At 34.7% G+C, this 25,692-nt stretch overlaps 2 protein-coding genes across 2 annotated transcripts; both read left to right on the forward strand.

Moving 5' to 3' along the window:
- The first annotated feature begins 365 nt into the window (after nt 1-365).
- Nucleotides 366-3,711, forward strand: LOC110911849 (protein FAR1-RELATED SEQUENCE 5-like). The gene is made up of 5 exons (XM_022156496.2): nt 366-611; nt 881-1,676; nt 1,772-2,030; nt 2,315-2,872; nt 3,031-3,711. The coding sequence occupies exons 1-5, from the start codon at nt 590-592 to the stop codon at nt 3,658-3,660; spliced, it is 2,265 nt and encodes a 754-aa protein (XP_022012188.1). The 5' UTR covers nt 366-589; the 3' UTR covers nt 3,661-3,711.
- An 8,141-nt stretch (nt 3,712-11,852) lies between these two features.
- Nucleotides 11,853-19,207, forward strand: LOC110911850 (choline transporter protein 1). Its single transcript, XM_022156498.2, has 10 exons — nt 11,853-12,226; nt 12,996-13,357; nt 13,813-13,958; nt 14,077-14,260; nt 14,682-14,755; nt 15,480-15,593; nt 15,671-16,027; nt 17,693-17,953; nt 18,084-18,311; nt 18,788-19,207. Exons 1-10 carry the CDS (start codon nt 12,021-12,023, stop codon nt 18,971-18,973), a joined length of 2,118 nt encoding a protein of 705 aa, XP_022012190.1. The 5' UTR covers nt 11,853-12,020; the 3' UTR covers nt 18,974-19,207.
- Nucleotides 19,208-25,692: the final 6,485 nt, after the last annotated feature.

Here is a 25,692-nt window from a genome sequence, read left to right on the forward strand (position 1 = left end):
TTCTTTCTTAATGAGTCAAGTGGAAAAAAATGACGTTTAAAATGAAACGGGTCGAAAGTCATCTAAAATATAATGAGTCAAGTGGAAAAAAATGACGCTTAAAATTTCTTTTGTAAATATAATTATTTTAACACAACCCATAACCCGTGAAGCTCACGGGTATATAACCTAGTAGTTATATATATAGGTAGAGGTTCAACTAAGAATTTAATCTTCCCTAAGTTTCCTAAGAAGCAATCTTGAGCTTACATGTGGCAATCTCATTAATTTAGATGAAAGGGTAATATTGGAAAATGCAAATTTCAAACAGATCTGTACTTAGTTTTAATCACACGATTTTCATTCCTTCTTTCATATTTTTCATTCATTCATTTATTGAGCTTACCAATTTCATCGAGATCGTTTTCATCTAAATCAATCGCAAATCTCAATCTCAATCCTGCTGAATCGTTGATCGTTTTCATCGATTTGCCGGTACCTGCGAGATTGAGATCAATCCTGCTGAATCGTTCATCGTTTTCATCGATTTGCTGGAACCCTAGCTCCTCTGTTCATTCATTGATTTGCTGATTTATCCTCGTCTATTTTAATGATGTCTACTACTGTCGATGGTAAAATACCTTGTAGTTTTAATTTCATCTACTTTTTAGGTTTTTAGTTTTGATCTAAGTTGTGCTGGTTTTTATTTAAAAGTGTAGTTCTGAAGTTGTGCTGGTTTTTTTATATTACATCATATTTTAAAGTGTAGGTTTGTAAAGTTGTGCTGATATCTTTATTTTGTGCTAGTTTGTCTGGTAAAGTTGTGCTTGTTTTTTGTGCTGGTTTATTGTAAAGTTTGTGCTGATATCTTTTATTTGTTCTGGTTTTTTGATTTGTTCAGGAGTTCGTATCTGTCCAACTACTGGTAATCAGTATTATACTCCTATTGTTCCAGATTCTTCCAAACCTGTAGTTGGTATGCATTTCCAGTCAATTGATTCTGCCTTTAATTTCTATAAGAAGTATGCTAAGTTATCTGGGTTTGAGGCTCGAAAGCATACTCAATCTTCAAAAAATGGTGTTGTGATTAGAAAGTACTTTGTTTGTGCGAAAGAGGGTTCAGCGACATCCTGTGCTGTTGACACGGTAAATGATAGTGTTGGTGCTGATAAAAAGTTAAATGACCGAAGGAGGAGACCTTCTAAACGTACAGGATGTAAGGCACACATCCGTTTGTCTTTAACTCCAAAAAATACTTATAGAGTTTCTCATGTATTTGAGGAGCATAATCATTCTTTTGTTGATGAAGAGGATTATCATCTTTTAGCTTCGTCTAGAAAGTTGACATTCACTGAAGAGCAACTGCTTTCTGATTTTTCTGAGATGAATATTGGTCCAGTTAGGGCATTCAACCTTATGAGAAAGATTCGTGGTGGATTTGATAAGGTTGGAGTGACGTCTACTGATTGTAAAAATTTTAAAAGAGATATTAATTTGTTCATTGGAGAGTTTGGTGTGGATATGGCTGTCCAACGTCTTATGAAGAAGAAGCTGTATTTGCCGAATTTTTCTTGTGAATTTTATTGTGATGAAAAAGGTGCTCTTGCTCGATTATTTTGGGCTGATGAAGAAATGAAACTGAATTATGAGGTCTTTGGGGATGTTATGTCTTTTGATGCTACGTTCCGTACGAACAGGTATTTTATTCACTTTTTGTAGATCATTTATTCATATTTTTATTAAACTAGCACAATTCAGCAAGCAGTTGTAATATAATCAATTCAATTTTTAGGTATGACTTGGTATTTGTTCCGTTCACTGGAATCGATAATCATCATCACAATGTCACGTTTGCTGGTTCTTTGTTAGCATCTGAAACTGCTGAATCATATAAATGGCTTCTTCAAAGTTTTTTGAAGGCTTTTGGTGTTGCACCTAAGGTGGTTGTGACTGATCAGGACGCTGCAATGAAAATTGCCATCCGAGATGTTTTCCCAGATACCAGACATCGTTTGTGTATGTGGCATATAATGATCAAAGTTTCTGAAAAGGTAACTTTCTTAAACCAGCACACTTTTAGCATATAAACCAGCACACTTTAAACAATCCATTTAAACCAGCACACTTTAGCATATAAACCAGCACACTTTTAAACCAGCACACTTTGGCATATAACTCAGCACACTTTTAAACCAGCACACTTTCTTTAAACCATCACAGTTTAAGCATCATAGTTTAAGTTTATACATCAACTAGCACACTTTAACATATAAACCAGCACATTTTAGTATTTGTTTGCTGTTTTAATATACTAATTATTTTTTTTTTGTTATAGGTTGGTACTGAGCTATCACAAGATGAGGTTTTTAAAGAAGATATATGTGATGTTGTATGGACTGATGCTCTTGAACCAGCACAGTTTGAGACACAATGGTGTGATTTAATGATTAAGTACAACCTTACTAGTAACAGCTGGCTGTCTGATATGTACAACCTCAGATCAGATTGGATTCCTGCATACTATCGTCATGAACATATGTCCGGTCTTATGCGTACAACATCTAGGTCTGAGAGTGAAAATCATTTTTTTGGTCAATTAACCAACACAAAATTGTCATTAGTTGAGTTTTTGAGCCATTTTGATACTGCAATGGAATCTCAGAGGTTTAAGCGCAGCAAACGTGATCATGATACCAGATACACACAACCTCGCATGAAAACCAATTATGAATTGGAACTGGAAGCTGCAAAGATTTATACTCGGGGGATATTTTTTGATGTTCAAGAAGAAATTCGACTTGCTTGCAAGAATTGTATGTGCAGGCGTGAAGAAGAAGTTGGTGATTCAATTAAGTTTTATATTCTACAGGTTAATCTTCCTGGCCTTCATGAGGTATTTATTTATACCTTTAGTAGCACAAACATGTTCTGCTTTTTACAATACATTTTAAGTAGCACAGTGATTTATATTTACAATTAGAATTTTACATATATAAACCAGCACACTTTTGTTATAAACTAGCACAATATAAGCATTTGTTATTTGTGTAGGTTCTTTTTACTCCTAAGGATATGGTAATTAAATGCAGCTGCAACCGATATGAGCAGTATGGTTTGCTATGTAGGCATGCCTTTTGTGTTCTTCGTCTTTGTGGTATAAAGGAGTTCCCTAAAAAATATGTTATGAGGCGTTGGACAAGAGATGTTGTTCCAAAAAAGACAAAAGTTTTGAGTTTTGATCAAAATGCTGCTGGTAATCAAGTTGAACGTGCTTCCAGCATTGTGCGTGAGATAATGACTGCAACTGAACATATTGTTAACCGTCTTGTTACAAATATTGACCTGTTATCGTTGTATAGAGACCAAGTGATCGAGTCGAAGTTGAAGGTTGATTCTGCTGACCTTCCTGCAGAATCACTTGACAAGAATGCAAGATTAGCTAATATTCTTCATGCTGATCAGCCATGTTCATCGTCTTCTGCTACCATTCTTCCACCTAGTGGTATTAGAAACAAGGGGTGTGGTTCAAACAAACGCTTAAAGTCTTTTCGTGAGGTATCATCTTCAAGAGTATCAAAGAAAACTAAAACTAGAGGTTGTTTGATATGTGGAGGTCATGGACATAATAGTCGGACTTGTAAGATGAAGACTACTGTTGCTGATTCCCAGAAGAGTAGTTAGTCGTGTGTCTTGGAAATCATGATATTTGGATTTGTTATTTTTTTCATTTCAGTTTGGATTTCTTGGATTTCTTTACAACATTCAACCAGCACAATTTTAAACTTTGTTCTTTAAAACCAGCACAATTATAAAACCAGCACAATTTTAAACTTCTTCTATGAAACCATCACATATTGTCATAGTGAAACCAGCACAATTTTAAACTTTGTTCTTTAAAACCAGCACAATTTTAAAATTCTTCTATGAAACCAGCACATATTGTAATAGTGAAACCAGCACAATATTAATTGTAAAACCAGCATAAAATTAACTTTCCTAATATAACTGTTAAAGCAGTACAATGTAATTGTTAAACCAGCACCATGTTAATTGTTAAACCAGCACAAAATATTACAGACAACTACCAAACTAATGTTATATTGTTCAACCAACACAATCAATATTTCTGGTTCAATCTGTCATTGATTTTCGTTTCCGCATTTTTCTTGCATTCCTCTTTCTTTTCAGGCTCCATCTTCTCATACTTCTCTAACAGTTCCATCATTTCACCTTTCGCTAAGTTGATGTCGGATAAAAGTATTTTGCTTAAATACTTGTATCTCAGTTCAACCAACTCTTTGTCTTGTTCCGGTGACTCTTTCGACAGCCCACTATCCCATTCCTTTTTGCTCACATGATTCCCTGTGTATGTCTCCATGTGTCTCATTGCAAAGATACCACAATCTACAAAGTTCTTTTCCGTTTGCCACGACATTTTCATTATTTCTGGTTCCAAGGGTGACATCTTTGTGTGCATTGTTGGGTATTCAACTTCAAGGTAATCACATACAATTTCTTTCTGTAATTTGAAAATTTTCAAAATCAAAATCCCTAAGCATCACAAATATAATTAAAATAAACAGCACAGAATTAATGGGCATCAATATATTACCACTCTTTTAGCACGTGCCATTTTTTGTGCTTTTGCTTTCCCTTTCATGTTGTCTATAATCTTGATGGCTTCTCCCTTGAAATCAAAACATACAATGTAGTAGTGCTTGTGTTGTAGTATTGGAATGAACAACATGTCCACTTTCCTAATAGTTCCAAACTCGGTAGTCATCAATGTCGCGGCAATGTTTTCTCTGAAATTTTGTGTGCAGGTCTTTTTGTTCAGTTTTGGTTTGAAGTTGTTTTCTCCCTGCACAGAAACCAGCACAATGTGTTATAAACCAGCACCAGCACAATGTGTTATGAACCAGCACAATAATAGCATTTCATATATTAGACTAACCAGCTATTAATAAAACATTAATATTTCAAAACCAGCACAATGTGTAATAATCCAGCACATTTTGTTAAATGTGCTTTTTCTAATCTGTTATTAAAACCAGCACATATTAGAAAACATACCAGCATGTTGCATGGGCAGAAAACTCTTGCCGGCGAACCTTTGCTTCTGTAGACCTCTTCACTGTTTAGTACCAATGACCAAGCTGTTAGGACTTGGACATGTATGTATAAGTTCGGGTGAAGCGACTCCAGACATACCCTTGAAAGGTTTGTGTTAAATGCTGTCTCAAATATAAACACCCTGCATTGTTGTAATACCTACACATTAGTTTAAATACTTATTTTTATCCAATTAAGATTTTGTTGGTTTTTATACTTACCAGGGGTCGTCAACTGTCGAGAACATCCATTCGGCTATCCTTACTTCAATTTTTTCAGTTTTTGTTTTTATTTGTACAACTCGCTGCATATATGGTGAACATAAAGGTTCGGCAGGGTGAGTTGTACGTTTGCTTTTCTTCTGGTCTCCGGCGTTTAGGTCTTCACCTATGAATTCTTGTTTTTCACTGTCTGTTTTGGGTTCCTTTTCTGGTGTTTTAAAAACCTCTCCTTGCTGTGCTGGTTGACCAGCAGCCTCATTTCCTTCTTTCTTTGCTGGGTGGCCAGCAGTGTCACTTTCTCCCTTTGGTGGTTCATTAGCATCTTCACCTCCTTTCTTTGTTGTTTCCCCATCAGGTTTACCATCTTTAACCTTTTCTCCACCTGTATCCTTTTCTTCTTCACCTATGAATTCTTGTTTTTCACTGTCTTTTTTGGTTTCATTTTCTGGTGTTTTAAAAACCTCTCCTTGCTGTGCTGGTTGACCAGCAGCCTCATTTCCTTCTTTCTTTGGTGGTTCATTAGCATCTTCACCTCCTTTCTTTGTTGTTTCCCCATCAGGTTTACCATCTTTAACCTTTTCTCCACCTGCATCCTTTTCTTCTTCACCACCAACTCCATGATCAGCACCATCTTTTTTGCTGCTTGCTACCTGTTCTGCCTTTTCTATTTCTTTTATAATCTCTGGCCACATTGAACTGGTGATTCTGAAAGGAGTTGAATCAAATTGTGAGACCACCATTTTTTTTTGTGATTGGGTAAGTTTAACTTCATTCCCTTCTTCCTTTTCATTTCCTCCTTCTGTCTTCTCTCCACTTCCTCCTTTTTTCTTTTCTTCATTCCCTGCTTCTGATTTTTGCTTCTCGAAATTGTACTTTTCACCATATACTACCAATCTTTTTCTCCACTCATCCACAGCATCCACAACCTCCTCACCTTTGTACTTTGTTAAACATTCTGCAATCATTTCGTGTGTTTCTTTGACATGCATGTCCAGCTCTTTTGTTTTGGATTTTATCAGACAAATCCATTCCTGAAAAGATAACCAGCACATTCTTTTAAACCAGCACATGATAAAAGTTTACAATAAAAGTAGCACATTTCAAACTAGCACAGTTTTATAATCCATTTAAACCAGCACACTTTAGCACATAAATCAGCACAATTTCACATTCCAAATTCTAACATTAAACTAACATATACTAGGTATAAACTAGCACAATTTAACATTCCAAACACTAAATGTCATAAAAGTAGCACTATTTCACAATAACCATCTAAACCAGCACTTTTTTCAGTAATAAACACAATAAAATAGAAATTACCACTCCACTTGTTGGATTTGTAGGTGGAATTTGTGAGAGTTTTTCCTGGGATTGTGGAATGTCCAAACTTTGTGTAATGTCTAGAGATTCTGGGAAGTCACTAAAGTAATGATTTCTAGCTTCATCAGTTTCCTTTGAGATTTGTTGATATGTGGATAGAGGTTGTTCAGCTGGTGCTTTTTTCTTTATCTTCAGTTTTACCTTCAAATTCTTTCGTTTTTCACCAGTTGTTGCTGCTTTCAAACTTGTTTTCTTCTTACTCTTCACCACCTTTTGAGTAGGTGTTTGTGTTGTCAAGGTGAGTTTCTGTGCTGGTTTCCCATCTTTTTCACTTCTCTTTCTTTTATTGCTTTTCACCACCGGACCAAGCTTTTTAATTGTATCATTTTTATGATACATTACAGCTGGTATCATCTTCTGTGTTGGATTTGTTCTTTGGTATGTATCATGCGCATAAACCAACTGATTGATTTACAAGTTAGTTTTTGTTATTATGTTTGATAAAAAACAATAAATATAAATCATTTTTAGATAACTACAACATACCACTAGAAATGTTATCGGTCCGATGTAATGTGCTGCTTTAGATTGGAACCAGCTTGTTGTCTTTCTGTTCAAGCAGTCGATCACGTAGCTGCACCAGTCAACATCCTTAATATCTACATCAGGTTGCAATGTTGTAAGGAATTTCATGTTGACGTTGCCACCGTGTGTGAGCTCTGCCATTATTGAGTTGAACATTACAAGAAAGTTCAGTTGAAATAGCCTTCCACTCTCCTTCTGTTCTTTCACAACATGAATAATATGATGCATTTTTGGCAGTTCATCATCAATTTCAAATTGATTTCTAAACTCTGCAACAACTGGATCACTCATTGATGGTTTACTCAACTCCTTAACCTTCACTTTACCCATTGGTATGCCAAGAACTTCTTGTACTAGGTTTGGTGTTATCACTACATTATGTGTACCTAGATTCAGTGTGTTGATTGTAGGTTCATAATTGTTAGTGAGCCAGTATCCCAGATCAGTTGGTATTTTTGTTATATCAAAGTTCTTCATGCTTTCAAATCCCATGTTATCTACTTCTGCTTTCTGTTCGTCAGATAACACTTGCATGAATTCAGCAAGGTTTTTTGGGCTGTTCCTGATTCTAATTCTTTTTTTCTTATCAAATTCCTTGAAAAGTGTTGATCGTATAGGTTCAACGTTTGTGGCAACAGCTTTTAGTGCTGTTTTTTGTTTCTTTTCCTGTTGTTCGAAGTCACTGTCTGATGAGCCTGCAAGTAATTTCAGAAGAAACATAGTAACCAGCACAAGTTATAAAGTGTACTATATATTAAAAAAACAATAACCAGTACCATTTTGATCATTTAATACATAATAAACCATGATTTTTATAATTCAAAACATCATTGTTACATAAGGTTCAGAAAAACATGATCATAATACATAACAACATTGATAACATTAGCAAACTAAAACAAACAACATAAACATGATGATCATAGCAGGAGCTGGCTAGATTGCTACTTCCTTCCAAAATTCTTGACTGAGATTATACGTTTTTCCTCATCTTCTTCATGTTTAGGTTGTAGGATGGGGATCTTTTGTTTTTCATCATCTTCTTCTTTTTTGGGTTGTACAACTGAGATTTCAGGTTTCTCATCAATCTTTTCTTTTATGGGATCTGAAGGTTCACCACCAGAAGTAGGATTATTGGTATAGCTTGGCCCCCAGATTGCTACTTCATTCCAAAATTTCGGACTCATATAATATTCCTTTTTTGTTGGTCTTACAACTTTTAGTGGAATGGGATGCAAAGGTTCATTATCAAAAGTAGGGATTGGTTCTCCTGGTTGTACAATTTGTAGTGGTTTGGGATTGTACAGCTCTGTTTTCACACACAAAAAAGCAACTGAAACTTATATTACTTATCTCCTGAATTTAAAAGTAGCACAGTCGGTAAACCAGCACAGATTTGGAACCCAAAAAACCACTTGTGCTAGTTTCTTCTAAAACACTAAAGTAGCACAGACGGTAAAGCAACTAGAATTTGTGCTAGTTTACTAGAAAACACTAAACCCTTTGTGCTAGTTTCTTCTAAAGCAATAAACTAGCACAGATAGTAAACCAGCACATATTTGGAACCCAAAAAACCAACTAGAACTTTGTGCTAGTTTCTTAAAAAACACTAAACTAGCACGGAAGTTAAACCAGCACCGATTTCAAAACCAGAAAACCAACCACAACTTTGTGCTAGATATTTCTAAAACACTAAACTAGCACATAGGTTAAACCAGCACATAAAATAAACCAGCACAACTTTGTGCTAGATATTTCTAAAACACTAAACTAGCACATAGGTTAAACCAGCACAAAAAATAAACCAGCACTATTTCATTAAAACACAACGATGGATCTGTTTTATAAAATGCAGAACATGAATCAGTTTAGACATATTAAAACCCTAGAAATCTGTTCGTTTACAGATCCTTAACAAACCTTCGAAATCGCCATCAGGTTTTGTTTCTTTATGCTTCTGGCTTCTTGTAGATCTCCTAGAACCTGTGTAATCGATTTGATTTCGAAGAAACTTAGAAAAACCGTACAAAATTGAAACGAATACACCAAAATGCAAAAAAAAAAAAAATGGAACGTACTCTCTGAATCCATCGTTGATGCTGTTTTTGTTGTTGTTTGTTCGATTTTCGTCTCTCTTATTGTCGATTTTAGGGGACGTTTCTTACCCATTGGGAAGTTTTGAGAGAGAGTGAAGAAGAACTGTTTTGAATCGTCAATAACTGTTTTTCTTTTTGTCCAGTACTATTTTATGTTTATGGCGAAAATACCCCCGCGCGTTTTAATTGTTTACTTATCTAGTTTAATATTAGGGATTTAATCTGGTCCATTGGTTGTTTAAAAACATGGTGTAGATTGCTTCTTAGGCAACTTAGGCAAAATAGGCTTCTTAGGGGAACCGCCCCCTATATATATATATATATATAGGACTAGGTTCAAACGTGAACAAAATCCCAAGAGTGAACTGCGTGAACTGATCTGGGCCCTTGATTTTTATGATCTTGAAATTTTAAGTGAATGGCATGATGGTAATTATTTGGTTATTTGTTACTATTTAATTAAGTGAATAAGGGTATTTGTGTAATTTTTCATATTAAATTAATTGCATAAATCCCGTTTATATCTACATTTAGGTTTTATTCACCTCCTATTCAAACACACATATCTTACTCTCTCACATCTCATCGCCGACATCAACCAAAACAGAGGAGACATCGAAGCTTGCATGCCGTCGGAAGCAAAGGAGACCATCGCTGACAATCATTATCATTGCTGTTGAAAAAAAATTAATATCATCAACACCCACTTATTCTTTGATAATACTTTGGAAATGATATGAAGGTTTGATTTGCAATATTTTTTATAATATATATATTTTTAAATACTTATTCTTTGATAATACTTATTCTTTGATAATACTTTGAAAAGGACATGAAAGTTTGATTTGCAGAGGAGACCATCGCCCACAATCATTACCATCGCCGACAATCATTATCACTCTTTTAAACTTTGATAATACTTTGGAAATGATATGAATGTTTGATTTGCAATGTTTTTTATAATATATATTTTTTTTAATTCTGCTTCGAGGCTCAATTTTTTATGATATGAAGGTTTGATTTGCAATATTTTTTATAATATATATATATATATTTTTTTTCGATTTATTGATTTTGCTCTTTTTTTAACGCGATGTACACATGTGTATTCTGATTTTGCTCTGTTTTTAATGCAATGTACACATGTGTATTCTGATTTTGCTCTAATTTTAACCCAATGTACACATGTGTACAGCGTCTGCTTTTGTGATGCCTCATAATTTTTTGTGTATTGAATCTGTAAAGTTGTTGATGTACACTTGTGAATTATGCAAAGTATTAATTGCTGATTTTTTGGTGCTATTATAGGAGATGTCATTAACGAGAAAAGTGGATATGGAAGGTCGATAAGGATGATTCACGTATGAGGTCGATAAGGATGATTCAGCATACAACGTGGCGAATAGTTGTAAAAGATTATGTTTTTTGTTTTTTCGATTATGTAGGGTTTATTGTTTTTACGAAACTGGAACTTGTAATTATATGTTTTTTTGTTTGGTTTGGAAAACATTATGGAACTTGTAATTTGTTAAATATAAAATAGTTTTAGAGGTGTTGTTTCTATGTATGTATTATGTAGCTAATTACACATATGTACGATGCTAAGTACACATGTGGACTGTTCTATTTATATCCAAGTACACATGTGTATACCGTTGAAATATGAAGGTTACGTGGATCTTAAAAATCAAAATTTGAATTCTGGTGATGAAATCTGAAATAAAAATTAAAATTGAAATATGGTGATTTGTTGTTTGTTTTGATAATTATCTTATTAATAAATAAAACATAATGTGGATAATGAATTTAAATTAGGAAAGATGTAACTTAATTCAATTATTAAAATAATGATTTAAATCTAATTTTTTATATAATTACAATCCTGCCCTTAACAACTAAAAAGGAAATCAAGGGTCCAGATTTGTTCACGCAATTCACTCTTGGGAGGTTGTTCACGCTGGAACCATACCCTATATATATATATATATATATATATATATATATATATATATATATATATATTATGTTTCAAGTTTATATGTAGTTATGTACGTGTCTGACATTTGTGAACCACCAGGAAAAAAAGATACAAAAATTAGAAGTTTTCCCTTAAAGCCATTCAGTCGAGATCAGGGGCTAGTTTATTTTTTTTCATGATCTTAAGTTAATATTTTATCTTTAGAAGAAACTCTCACAAATCATGAAAAAAAAAAAAGAAGTATAACAAGATTTTGTAACTAGATTAATAAATTTTCTTATATATATACCAGGAAAAAGTAAACAAAATAACATGTATGATTGATGGGATATTTATTCCATCTTTTACGTTTAACAGTAAAAAGTTACATATAATAAATTTTGTTTTTATGTGGGGTCAGGACAATGATCTCAATTTTATATTATATCCACATGAACTAAATATAGTAAATAAATGGTGCCATTATACCATGTTTAATTTAATATTATTCTAAAACATTAATTTCCTTAAGTTTCGGTCCATAAAGTGGTTCAGTAGGTCTCATTTTAAGGCAGATAATTCCAAGATTCTTTGTCCAACCTTTCACACTTCTACTTACTACTCTCACACACACTACTTTCACTCTGCAAACACACACACACACAAAGTCATCATCTTCTTCAAGTTCTTACAAGAACCCTACATGTTCAATTTCTGTTGTGGGTTTTGATCTTTATTAAAATCAAAATGAGGGGTTCATTAGGGGCAGTAATTGGAAGATTCCCTTTTTCTTCTAGCAGCAATGGTGACCAGAATCAAAATCTTGAAATGGGTGACGTCATCAGGCATGATAGGAAATGTAGAGATATACCCTTTCTTGTTTTCTTCATTGCATTTTGGACTGCTTTGATTGTTAACTCCAGTTTTGGGTTCTATAAAGGCAACCCTTTGAGGTAATTTTATCAACGAAGTTGATTAAATTTACGTTTCACCCCTTAAGTTTGACTTTTTGTGGGTCAATTTAATGTTCTTATCAGTAAGCATGATTAAATTTATGTTTTGTTGAAATCCCATTCACCTTTTGATTTGTGTATTTGGATGTGTCAGTTTAGGGGTTTTATCTATATATGGTTTAAGTGAGATAAGAACCCTTGCTTTTTGCTTGTAGTGCAGCCTGATCTGGCTGGTGGCTAGTGAGCTATTTTGGTCTGAAAATGCCATTTATGATGGGTCTTTTTGTATTAGGTTTATCCAAAACTGCTCATTCTTGAAAGTTAATTTTTTAAGAAACATGGTTTACTTTGCAGTGAAATCCAAGTATGATAGTTTAAAAATCAGTTATTTGTTCTGTTTTAAACTTACTTTAAAAGTATGTGTCTATATGTGACTTGGAAGCCATTAAACTTCTTAAAAGAATAAGATTACTTCAAAGACACTCCTAGTACATATACTCTATATAAGAACAACAATAGGAGCAAAACCAACCATAAAGCAACAATATTCCAGCTTTAAAATTGTTTAATGTTAATCAGCGTCGCTAGATTCTAACTTTTGTAGTAAATTAAGTCCATATTATCTATTGTACTCGTATCATCTCATGAAAGTTGAAATATTTCCTACTTTTACAACTCCTAGGTTGAAATTACGTATTTACCCGTTAAGATCTTCAACAAGAATTAATTATGTTATGTATGCTGGCTGACGTTTTCAATGTTGCATTAGGCTTGCTCATGGTTTGGATTACAAAGGGAATGTGTGTGGTGACAAGAATGCAAGTCCGAACCTTCACGGGTTGGGAGTAAGATATTGGGTAAACCCTAATCAAGTGTTTGAAAGTGGCTTCAAAGATAGTCATTCAGACTTAGAAGATTTCAAAAGCATTTGTTTAAAAGATTGTCCTGTGCCATCTGAAGATGCTCTCAAGTGGGTGTGTAATTATCCTGAAGGGGACGAGATACGGCTTTCAATGAAGCAATGGGTGGCCCGCGAATACGATTATTTCTCCTTTTTAACACCTGATATGAAGAAATCTTCCTTACAACTTCTTGGTCCATGCTATCCTGTCCTTTTTCCAAGTGTAAATGGTAAGTGTGTGTGTGTGTGTTGGAGTAAAATGCCATTTTTGTGCGTGAGGTTTGGTCAGTTTTGCGACTTTCGTCCAAAGGTTTGTTTTCTTGCATCTGGATCCAAAAGGTTTGAAATCTTGCCATTTTCATCTGGCTCGTTAACTCCATCCATTTTCCCTGTTAAGTCAGGGGTATTTCTGTCTTTTTTTGTTAACTTAAAGGGCAATTAAGTTAACAAAAAAGACGAAAATACCCCTGACTTAACGGACAAAAATGGATGGAGTTAACGAGCCGGATAGAAATGGCAAGATTTCTACCTTTTGGGCCCGGATGCGAGAAAACAAACCTCCGGACGAAAGTCGCAAAACTGGCCAAATCTCATGGACAAAAATTACATTTTACTCTATATACTGTTTTAAAGATACTTATCAATATGATAACTTATTGACTGTCAAATCATTACACATTTGCAGTCTTGTGGAGTTGTGAATTCACGGCGCGCAAATCAAATGCATCTCTTGAGCAATGGCACCAGATGGGTGGACAAACGGTTGATGACGGCATGACGTTAGATAAAACGGTTCACAAGTCCATCAACTCTGAATCATCTGTCATAAAGGTTTGAAATCTATCTTTACAAACACCTTAAGTAAATTCTTTGAATGTTAGTCAACTTTCTTAATTAGAACGCGTATTGCATAATAAGAAAGTTAAAACGCTAAAATTTGTTTATGCAGCGTTATGTTGCGGATATTGGGAAAGCATGGCCTGTCTTGATTGTTTGTGGAGGACTCATACCTTTAGTGTTATCGCTGATGTGGCTAGCTATGATTCAACGTCTTGTTGCTGCAATGACTTGGATAACGGTTGCCGTTTTTGATATTCTTATAATTTCCGTCACCATGTTCTTTTATTTAAAAGGTTTGACTCCTCTAAACAATTCTTTTGACCTCTTGATGTATTAGTTTTATTACTCTTTTTTCATATTAATGAGATCTTCTGCACAATGCTACATTTAATTGTGTTTTACCACAGCCGAATACCCAAAATGCCCTTACATAGAGTAGAAAAGTCAAGTTTTTGCATATTTCCGATAATTACTTAAAGGGGTAAATTCAGCATTTATGTTTATAAGTTTGTAAATACGAAAAATGATGCAATTAAACAGGATTTTTGTTACAGAAACCAAATTAGTTCGGGGTTTACATAACGACACCTAGAATTCAGCTCAAGAACTTAAAGAGTGTTAATAAAGAACGTCCATCTTATATTTGAAATGTTGGTTTTTAAACAGCTATACGAATATCGAGCTGAATCTTGTTATTACTTTCATACCCTTCAGCTGGATGGATCGGAAATGATGCTATCTCACCAATCATTGGCAAGCATGATCCTTATTATCACATATCTGGCCGGGTATGTTACTCATGTAAACTACAATTCACTTTTTCTAGAGGTGGTAATTACAACCCATAATGGGTTGATTTAGGTCGTGTTTTATTTCAAACGGATCAAAACAAAAATGTACCTAAAAGGGGAACGAGCCAAATGGGTTGAAACTTTAAAGCTAAGCAGTTAATGCAATAAAAAATCGGATATTGGTCAAGGACCGATATTTGAGATATAGGTTATCGCGGTGGTATATCGGAAATTTTAATATCATGTAGAATTTGTATATATAGCAATTTAACACTAAAAATTCAGTATACTCTCCTACCATTAACAAATTAACCTTTTGCAACTTGCAAAACATTAACAATTGTAGCAAGCAGGAACTGATTAAGACTTAAAACACTTACATTTAACACTAATAATTAACAATCAAGACTTAAAACGCTAATAGCATCAATAAGAAGAAAGACGAATGGTAGAACTAAGAAGAAAGTTAGAAAGGTACTAATATGGGGAAAATCGGTCAAATATCAGTACCGATATTTTACATGGGGACCGATATTAACTGCATAGCTTGAAAGAATCCTAAAGTGAATTTTTGATGCATACCACTTCCTAATTTGTGTCTGATATTAGAATGTTCTCTAGTCATGATTAACCCATTAAATATGTATACAAAGCGTTGAAAAGTAATGGACTTAAAAAAACGACCCGTTTGTACATGTTTTGAATTTGCATATTGTTTCAGGAACGAGGCCATCTTCATTTCGCTGCGGTACTTATGACAATGGTTATGGGTGTAGCCATCCTCTCATCGATTGCCATTGCACGCCGTATCGTTATGGCAACCTCTGTACTAAAGGCAAGTGTTGGAATTGCATCCTTTTACAAAAATACCTTTAAATTCAAGATTCCGGAATATATTTTCTTGATTTGCAGGTTGCATCTAAGATTATAGGAGAAGTAAGAGCTCTAATTATATTCCCAATTATGCCATACGCTCTTCTCGCGATCTTTTACATGATTTGGATTTCTGCGACTCTTTACCTCCTTAGCTCGGGTGAAGTTGTTAGAGATAGATGCAATGCCAATTGTTGTGCTTATGATCTTCGGTCAAAACAAGTGAATTGTGAACGTTGTTGCGGGCATACCATCCACTACACTCCTCATATAGGGCTTGCTGTTTTGTTTCATATATTCGGGTGGTATTGGGTCACACAATTTGTCAAAGCTTTTTCTTCAACTGTTATTGCGGGTTCCGTTGCTTCTCATTATTGGACCCATGGTGAAGTTCTTGTAAGTTATCTAACCTCTATGCTGATTCATTAAGTATAAAGCCCATTTGGCGTGCGCGGCATTTGGAACAATCAAATAACCAAAGAATTTCAGTTAGGGGTACTTTGGTAACTTTCATCTAATTATTTAGTTAGTCACATTTGGCACATCAACATTACTATTATGTAGGGTTGAGAACTTGAGATAATAAGAGGTAGGGGTGTAAACTAGCGACGGTTCGTTTAACTTAATAGAGCGCAAGCTCTACATCCAAAACTTGAGCTTAGCTCATGAGAAATTTATTAAGCTCGGGCTTGGCTTGTTTTGTTATTTATTAATTATTTTATTATTATATTTATAGAGAAAGTGTAGAATACAATAGTACCTTATCGTGCGAAGATTCACGAGCAGGAGATTGAGACGTGTGTCATTCCTTATTTTTTTATGACGTGCGTGATTATCTAACTTATAATAAAAGACTCCAAATAATGCCACATGGCATTTTCTCCTTCAATCTCATAAATTTTATTTATATTTGTTTAATAAATTTCTTTTAATATTAATATTAATTAATAACCAATATATAGATATCATTTATTTTTATCCTTATCTTTATCTAAAATTAATAAATAACTTCAATTTTGCAATTTAGACCCTTTGTTTTTTTTTTTACTTTTAACCCAAAGTTTTTCATCTTTTGCAATTTAATCTCAACTCTTTTTTATTTTCAATTTTGGTCCACCATACTTTTCATCTTTCCCAAGTTTTTCGTTTCGTTCTAAATTTTGTGAGTTAACGCACCGCAACGTGCGTGTGGGGTTCAACATTTTTTTCGTATATTTTTTTTAGTTTGACTGGCCCGTTGCGTCACATCTATTTTTCTGCGTTTGACAAGTTCGTCCAACACGTGGGTCCTGGATGGACTTAGTTATTTTTTTCTATGTTTTACGTTTCGGTTTAATTTCTCATAAACGAGCGTGCGTGATTCAAAGATTTTACGTTTGCTTTTCGCTCGACGTTATTTTTTTCCCGTTTTTATTTATTTTGTTTTTACGAGCTTTTCCGATGTTGGTGGTCGCTGACAATGGTATAGTATTGCTACTACTTAACACAGTTTTATTACAACCGCTGCAACGCAGGGGCTTAATACTAGTGTATATAACATATTAACATGCGTAATTAGGGTTTTGAAACAGCCCATGCGTAATTTTGAGTTTAACATGCGTAATTTTCATGTTTGGTGGCATGCGGGTTTTATTTTTTTCTAACGTGCGTAATTATGCATTATAACGTGCGTAATTATGCATCATAACGTGCGTAATTATGGTTTAACCCAACCCATGCGTAATTATGCAATAACGTGCGTAATGATGTCAAGTTAATAACTCTTGTGCCACCGCGTTCATTTGAAGGCCTAGGGTAGGTCAGATGTGCGGTTGAGATGCTCGCGTACGCTTCGCACGAGCTTTTAGCGAGCCGATCTCGAGCGGCTCGACTCATTTACACACCTAACTAGATGTAAGGAGTTACTGAAAGAAATATGATTCTGGAAAATCATGTAAAATTACTTAACTTCAATAAACTGATTCTAGTTATGTGTCTTAATTATCACTTTAAAATTGCATATGTCATGGTTAATGTGTAAAGTGTAAACTTGAAGTAATTGACACTATATTATTGATGCAGCAAGAGATTTCATTTCTTCCTATATTCTCTTCAGTAAAGAGGCTAGCCAGGTATAATGTGGGATCGGTGGCTATTGGCTCACTTATAGTTTCGTTTGTTGAGTCATCAAGCCGGATTCTAAAGCCGCTTCGCCGGAAACTGATAGCTGTTGATATTAGCACTCACAATCGAGCTGGAAAATTTTTGTCTGTTTCTTCCCATTACGCCCTTACATTTATCGAGTGGATCATCAAGTCGGTCAACCACAACGCTTACATAATGGTAATAATTTATACCAGTTTCCTTTCTTCATCTTGTGGGTCCCATCTTCGTTTATAGGACACAAAAAAAGTAGTTTATGTTTGACTCAAAAAAAGTCAAATCAAGAATAATCTTTGTTTTGTTGTTGCAGATTGCCATCACAGGTGAAAGCTTTTTTGCAGCTTCTGCAATGGCAACTGAGTTGATTAAGAACAATATTCTTCGAATAGGGAAGGTGAATGTAATCGGAAATGTTATTCTTTTTCTTGGGAAGTTATGTGTTAGCCTAGCAAGTGCTTTGTTTGCATTCCTTATGTTGGATACGCACGCGTATAAATCCGCACACAACAAGGTCTCCTCGCCACTGATCCCAGTGCTAGTAAGTTCCATAACCACTTTTCTTGTAAAAAACTCAAAATTATTCTGTAGGGGCGCGCTGTTATAGGTTATCGATTTTTATATTGCGAACAAATATGACACGTATATTGTTTAAGTAAATACAACTTATATGTATAGAATATATTCTATTATGTTAATATGAAAATCAAGTGCCTATTAAGGAGCTAATTTTAAGTAGAGGACTTCAGAACCGCATAGACATGTGTATGTATTGCTTTAAATGTGATATATAAGGTGGTTATATAACCGCATAACCGCCTCTCTCTCTCTCTCTGTCTCTCTCTTATTAAATCTAATCAGCACTATGTACAAATGCTTAGTGTGGTACTTGCGGTACTCTACTTAAAATTAGTTATGTATTCGACGCGGCTGCACCTTGTTTATCTTATAATATGAAACCTTCTTATGTGTGGTTATATCTTAATAATGGAACTTGTGATTGTTGAACTTGAACAGGTATGTTGGGGTCTCGGTTTTGTGGTCGCAACACTCTTTTTCGCGGTGGTTGAGGTATCAATAGACACCATTATACTTTCATATTGTCAAGATTCTGAGGAACATAGAGGCACTACACAATATGCCACACCACTTCTCCTACAACCCCTAGAAGACCATAATGAGATGGATAGTCATGAACAATGAGCAAGTAATCTTCTGTTCTTGCTATACAACTGCCAAAGCATATGGTACAACATTCTGTCCGGGCGACTGTTTTGATCTCTAGAATATCATGTATTTATACTTATAAGGTTAGGATAGCTTCCCCCTTGCGCGCCATTGGTTTATATGGGTTATGGACATTTATTTGCCACGGTTTTTGACAATATAAACGAACAAAAACAAACGATCTATAAATGACAGGCTATGGTTTTGAGACGGTGGGTCCCATTTTTTGGGTAACTTGACGTTGGTAAGATGCCAGAACGGGTTTTGGTTGAAAGTGGTTGGTCAGAACAGGTTTGGTTGGGTTGACCTGCAAACCTTTTTTCTTAATAAAAGATTATAAACAATTAATAATATGTTAGTTATGATCATCGAAGCAATATTATTTTGATAATAAATTAATAATCTTACTTTTCAATAAACGTATCTAGAACATTAAATTTATTATAAACAAACTTTTAACCGAACGTAACAAGATCTACTGGTGATTAGACCGTGGTTAGTTTCATCATAGAATCATGCTACGGTAGTTGTGCCACATGCATCAAGAGCGTGGTTTCCTTCCTAAAAAGTTAGGTTTCTGTTAACGAAAGTCGTCACAACTGTGAGCCGTCTCATTTGAGTCTTGAAACCATGTACGACGAGGATCTACGTAAGGAATGTGGTTAGTTTCGTTTTTATCTTTTATGTCAAATTTGCTACTTTTAAAACGCCGAGTGTGGGTTTTCTAATACCGATTACTTTTACTAGTGATTTTATAAATTTAAAACATTTTTTTAAGTTTAATAATTTACTTTAATTTGAAGAGCGGAATATAAAAATGGTTTGAAATAAATTGTTTTAAATGTTAATATTGGCTTTAAACTAACATTACTTAAGCTTTATAATAAACAAATACCATATAGAAAATATCTCAAATAAAATCTTTATATAGTGACCTATAAAAGTATACAATTGTGGGCTTTACTAAGTAGTTCACAAAAAAGAAAAAAAAAAAAAAAAGAAAAAGATAGGCTTTTGGTTTGTGGATTTTAGAAGCAACAGATATAAAAATTGGGTTTTAGGAAAAATTATCCGGCCCAAAACAGGCTCTCAGGCTTAACTAGAGTCTAGAGGTGGCCAGGTGGGTAAACCGGGTTTTTTTTACCCAAAGCACTTTTTGTTAAAATTAGTCCCGGTTTGAGTCAAACTTGGTCAAAACAGAATTTAGTTGGAACCGGTTTTTAAGAGGGGAAGCATCGGCTGGGCTGGGTTTGAACCCGGTTAAAACCGATTTCAAAGCATATTGCCGGAAACTGATTACAACCTGTCGGTTCAGTCGGTTCAGTTCAGTTCCAGTCAAAGAAGTTTCATTATCGGTTCAGGTTAACAAACTGGTTCTGGTTCTCAAAAGATGGTCCGAGACACCATTAAACCTAGAGGTGAAAAAAAAACGACTAATAGCTTCATTAAATCTTCGCTTGGCGTCATCCCGTGCTATTACATTTTTTTCAAGCAAGCAATCGGTGTCTTGACTGCACTCTAATGAATGTTTGTAACATAAAAAAGGTCTAAATTTAAAAAAATGAACAGAGCAAAAGTACGATTCCACACAGAAACAAATTATTGATTGCAAAAAGCGAATGTAGACACAACCATTTGGCATAGATTGAACTAAGGTTGAAACCATCAAAACTAGGAAATCTAACTTGAACATATAATAAGAGGCTTTTCTACACTTCATTTTCTTCATCAATTCTCTAGGGGACTCATCATTTTTGTCAAGGTCTAAATGTTTCTTCTAATCCTTGATCGTAGCAACATTATCGTAATTTCCCATCCTTGAACATTGAATCATAGCCGGCCCCATAGGGAGCCCGTATATCTGATGAACAGCCTCCTCGTCCACCGGGATATCTACCCGAGGTGTTCGGATTACTATTGGAGTTTCCGTCATAACTAGATTGGAGAGAACATATGATCCAAGGTCTTTGGATATCTCTTTGATCTCAAGTTGTAAAATACTTTGAAATCCCATATCTTTAATCACATTCCTCTGGTCTTCTATCAAAGTTCCAATCACATCGCATAACAGGCTTGGAGGGCCCCTTATTCCTAAACAATCTGGATGACAAATTACTATATAATACAAAAAAGTAACTTACGGTGCCTCATTCTGTTTGGTATGGGGTAATGGAATGGAATGGACCAGGTAATGGAATGGACAACGGAATGAAATGAATCGAATCATTCCATTCCATTGTGATGTTTGGTTACTCATATGTGAATAAAATGAATCATTACTTTGTACAATTTAATAACAAAAAAAAAATGAAGTAACGAAACACAATTGTATTAAAAACGACAAAAATATAATTTTTTTTGAACAGTAAAAATATAATTGCCTCAATAATAATAATAATAATAATAATAATAATAATAATAATAATAATAATAATAATAATAATAATATTAATAGTAATAGTAATAGTAATAATAATAATAATAATAATAATAATAATAATAATAATAATAATAATAATAATAGTAATAATATATTTCTTTTCATTCCTTGAAGGAATGGAAAAAAAAACACCCTCATATCAAGGAATGGAAATTGTTATATTTGGAAGGAGTTACATTCCTTTGGAATGCACAATTCCATTACTACATGATAACCAAACATGTTTCTTTTCATTCCATCAGAATGATCCATTTCATTCCACCTTCTATTCTTTCATACCAAACGCTACCTGAATCATTTAAGAAAGACACCGATTCATTAATATATTAATTGTATATAACAACAAAAGAAACATCAGACACCACCAATCAAACTGTTTCGTCGCTTCCGTTAACAAACCGACGCAACCTTATATTCTACATAATATATCCTATTAGCAACAATCGGATACTTCCTCCGACGCGACCGTTAATTCGTTAAAATTAAAACATCCATATAAAATTTTTAAAGGCAACGTGAAGTATCGGGACAACGACCTCTACACAAATTCTGCCCTTGAACTCAAAACAATGTACCCCTATGATAACCTCCATCACAATCTAACAACAATGTCATTTATGCATTCTTCTATTCTCAAACCCTACCAGGGGCCAATGGAACTAAACCGACACACCGTTCGAATTTCTTTTTTTTACCAAACCGACGCGTCTCCTACCTCTACCGCCATTTCACACCCTATATAACACCCACCACCGCCATGGCTTTACTGTTTTTTGGGAAGTATTCGACATGAGTTGTAAGAAGTATATGATCCATGAGCATGCATGATGCATCCGGTGCATGAACATGGATGCCAATGAGTCTTTATTAGGAGAGGCATGCTCACATAAAGAGGAAAAGAGTGGTAGTTTTCCTGCCATCGAAGGTTTTGAAGTGACTAAAAGGGCAATTCGCCCATATAAAATGACCGAATTGCCCTTTTCGTTAACAAAAATAATGGATGAAGTTAACCCAGTGGACTAAAATGGCAACGATAAAACCTTTTTGGACCTATATACGAAAAATGAAACCAACTGGCAAAATGACCCAAACCACGGGGACTAAAATGACATTTAAATCTTTAAATTATATATCAAAAGACGTATAACAATATTGTGTTTTCAAAACTGAATCTTTAAATTATATATCAAAAGACCTATAACAATATTGTGTTTTCAAAACTGAGAGCAAGTAGGATGATAAGCCAATGAGCTAGTGGTGGAGTGGTAAGGAAGAGACCTTGTGTTCTAAGTGATTCAAGTTCAATTCCTGCCCCTAGCATTTAGTTTAGTTTCTGCGGCACCTGGTGATGATGGGAGACTAGGCGAGTAGGCGGCGATCGCTAGTTCGATCCTTGAACTGAGCGGGTTTTACCTCACCGCACTGTCGTGCCTTCGGGCGAGTGTTCACGGGCTTCGGCCCTAGGTGAGGGTTTTCCCCGGTTCGGAAGGCGAGTGTATCCCGATGTGGTGAATTTCGCCAGTAGCCCATTTGGAGGATTCGTTGGCCGTTCAAAAGAAAAAGTAGAATGATAGTTTAATTACATTTAAGAGATGTAATAATATATTTTCGTTTTTATTTTTTGTTTTTGCTTTTCATATACGTTGTTGTTAGGTTTTACAGCAACTGGCCTTGTTAATATATCGTATAATCTTTTGCCCGTTCAAAAAAACTTCAAGTAATTAATAACAACCCAAACACACACTTCACACACAATAAACAGAGGGAAATGGTTGATTTCTTCAAGATCTTTGATAGAATCTTTGAAAGATATTCTCACTAAACAAGCATAGGTGTGTAAGATTAGGGGTGTTCAAAAAAATCCGGATCCGAAATCGAATCCGAAATATCCGAAAATCCGTATCCGAAAAATCCGAAATTTTGGATATCCGAAAATTCGGATATCCGAAAACCGGATAATCCGAATTTTCGGATTCGGATTCGGATATGAATTTCAAAAATTTCGGATAATCCGATTATCCGATATCCGAAAACTAATTATTTTTTTATCAATATATATAGTATATGAGCATTATATTTAGTTTGAAGTATTGTAAAAATTAGTAAAAAAGTAGTAAATAATTGTATTCGTGTGAATTTATGATTGTTTTTAATTTTAAATGTTGGAAATTTGGAAAATCGAATATAAGTTTAGTTTTAATCTACACACGAAATAGATTTTTTGATTTCTTTTTACAAATTCGGATATCCGTTTGGATATCCGAATCCGTATCCGAAATATCGGATATCCGAAAATCGGATATCCGAAATTTCGGATACGGATTCGGATATCAATATTCACTATCCGAAATTTTCGGATATCCGGTTTTCGGATATCCGAAAACCGGATAATCCGATCTTGAACACCCCTAGGTAAGATGATGAATGGTGTCACTATGAAGATGCCACGTGGAATTAAGGATAGTCAAACACATAGTTTGACTATCTTTGACACACAATGTTTTTGCTTTGAAGTTTTATCGAATGATTAATGCTATGTGTGGTTATTCAAAGTAGTATGTGTTTTGACTAGTGGGGTTGATTGTGGCTTAATACCAACCCTAAACTAAAGTTTGGAAATTATGGTTTTCGTCAATATCTTTGACACATACTTTATATATTTTCTAATTTATTTTTAAACTTTAGTTTACATATTGTTGTTTACCTTTGAAATGTTGGATATTGAGCCATGTGACAAGGGGTGAGGTGTTCTACTTTCCATCATTCACCATACCTAATCATATTATGTCATGTCATTGAACTTGGTTTCATCCCTAGTGACGGATTTTAGTGAGAGTGCCCATCACTAGTGATGAATTTTTTTTATTTTTATTTTTTAAATAATAAATTAACAATAATAATTTCATTTAAATAAAAAACAATATTTCTTGACATATTTTAGGTTACAACTTAAAAAACATATAAAAATAAAAAAGATACATAAAGTAAACCCACTCCTCGTCCGAATCCGGAAATTCCAAACCTAAAGAACCTACAAGTTCAATTAAATCATATCTCAACTGAAAGTGAATTTCTTCATTGCGCAAGTCTTGTTGGACATTTTCGGTAATGAGAACTTGTGTAGGAGGATCCGGCACCCAATCTGGAGATATTGCACGTCCATCTTCTTTTATTAGCATATTGTGCAATATGATACATGCATATACTATGCTATGGATTGTTTTTTTATTCATTGCACGAACCGGTCGGTTTAGTATGCCCCATCTACCCTTTAGAACACCAAAAGCCCTCTCAACATCTTTTCTTGCCGATTCTTGCAACTTCTTGAACGTCTTTTCTTTAACCTCGACAGAAAATGAAAGAGCTTTCACAAAAACAGACCATGATGGGTAGATACCATCCACAAGAACATAGTCTCGTCTGTAATATCTTCCGTTAACAAAAAATGAACAGAAGGGTGCGGTATCATCTGTCACGCTTTGAAACAACGACGATGTGTACAAAACATTGATGCCGTTGTTTGAACCAGGAACACCAAAATATGAGTGCCAAAACCATAAATCATTTGACGTCACCGCTTCAAGTATGATGGTCGGTCTTTTGACGTCACCCCTAACATACACCCCTCGCAACTCTCTTGGACAATTTCTTCATTCGATATGTGTACAATTGATGCTACCGAGCATCTCTAGAAAATGCCATCTAGCCTCATGCGTGACGTAAATACGTGCGATGCCGTGTCTCGTCAGTTTACGTAGAAACTCATTGCCATACAATTTAATGACCGCGTTACAAAAGAATTGTAAACATTCACGTGAAATTCTTGCCGACGTAGCTAAGTATTCATCAAATTAATCGGGAGGGTTACCTGTCGCTAGTTGGCGAATGACGGATGTGCATTTTTGTATCGGCATGAAACTTCGTTTGCCCCTCCCGTCGTAACCTTCTTGAAACCATTCTTCACTTGCTTCGATGTCTACTACAATCTTTAAAAATAAATCTTTTGGTAAACGAAACCGATTCTAGATTCCTAAACGTTTCGGCATTGTAGACCAGATTCTTCACAAAATAATCCTTCATTAACACTTCGTTGGCATGTATACGATCACGATCCACCATTTTCTTCTTTGGGCGGCTCAAACCTTCAAGTTCGTTATACGCCTTCTCGAAAAAATCAAGTGTGTCATCGTCGGAAGACGAAGAGCTATTGGTGTCTAACGGAAACGAATCGGTTGGAAATTCCATTTTTAGGCAA

The sequence above is a fragment of the Helianthus annuus genome, chromosome 15 (assembly GCF_002127325.2).
Source record: "Helianthus annuus cultivar XRQ/B chromosome 15, HanXRQr2.0-SUNRISE, whole genome shotgun sequence".
NCBI lineage: Eukaryota > Viridiplantae > Streptophyta > Magnoliopsida > Asterales > Asteraceae > Helianthus > Helianthus annuus.